The following is a 600-nucleotide window of genomic DNA, read 5'->3' on the forward strand; positions in this document are numbered from 1 at the left end:
AGGTACTTCAGAATTTCTGTAGATCTTAAAGTATTACTGGATTTTTATATTATTTTCCTTGGCTTAAGATTACTGTAGTGAAAAGCAAAGTTAAATTCATATATTTGTAATTTTAAGTTTTGTATAAAATGGTAATATGAACTGGCCTAGATGGAAAGGATGATGTACACATCATTGTGTAATAGAAAGCCGACAAAATGGCTGTGATGTAAAATTCATAGAAAGATGGATTTATAGCTTGATGTAAAAATGATTTACCTCTTTTTTTATCTCCAGCATGAGATGGAAGGAACTTACTTGGTCCACGAAAACCAGTGTTTGCCTGCGGTGATGTGCACCTCGGAAGCCATTTAGTAACTATGTATAAACCAGGGTATCACTGGAAAATAGAGAAGAGACCCTCTAGAACTAAATCATTATGTTGCGTGCCATGATCCTAAGCTAAGCAGAGAGAAGTGCCAATGTGTGCTGCGTGTGGATGTTCGTAATGGGGTCTTGTTGCTGCAAGACACAACCGGAACATGGGGGCAATGATGACATCATTATTGATAGAAGAGATCTAGAATTCTTCTCCGGATCTGTAAGTAAAAGTGCCTCAAA

At 37.0% G+C, this 600-nt stretch overlaps 1 protein-coding gene across 3 annotated transcripts in view; it reads left to right on the forward strand.

Moving 5' to 3' along the window:
* Positions 1-600, forward strand: part of LOC119585776 (RING finger and SPRY domain-containing protein 1-like) — an 18,733-nt gene that overhangs the window by 4,822 nt on the left and 13,311 nt on the right. For all 3 annotated transcript variants that reach the window (XM_037934489.1, XM_037934490.1, XM_037934491.1), the window contains exon 2: positions 277-580. In XM_037934489.1, coding sequence (XP_037790417.1) covers positions 479-580 — 102 coding nt within the window. In that variant the 5' untranslated portion in view covers positions 277-478. The remainder of the gene's footprint in view (positions 1-276; positions 581-600) is intronic.

This window comes from Penaeus monodon, chromosome 20 (assembly GCF_015228065.2).
Source record: "Penaeus monodon isolate SGIC_2016 chromosome 20, NSTDA_Pmon_1, whole genome shotgun sequence".
NCBI classification, from domain to species: Eukaryota; Metazoa; Arthropoda; class Malacostraca; order Decapoda; family Penaeidae; genus Penaeus; species Penaeus monodon.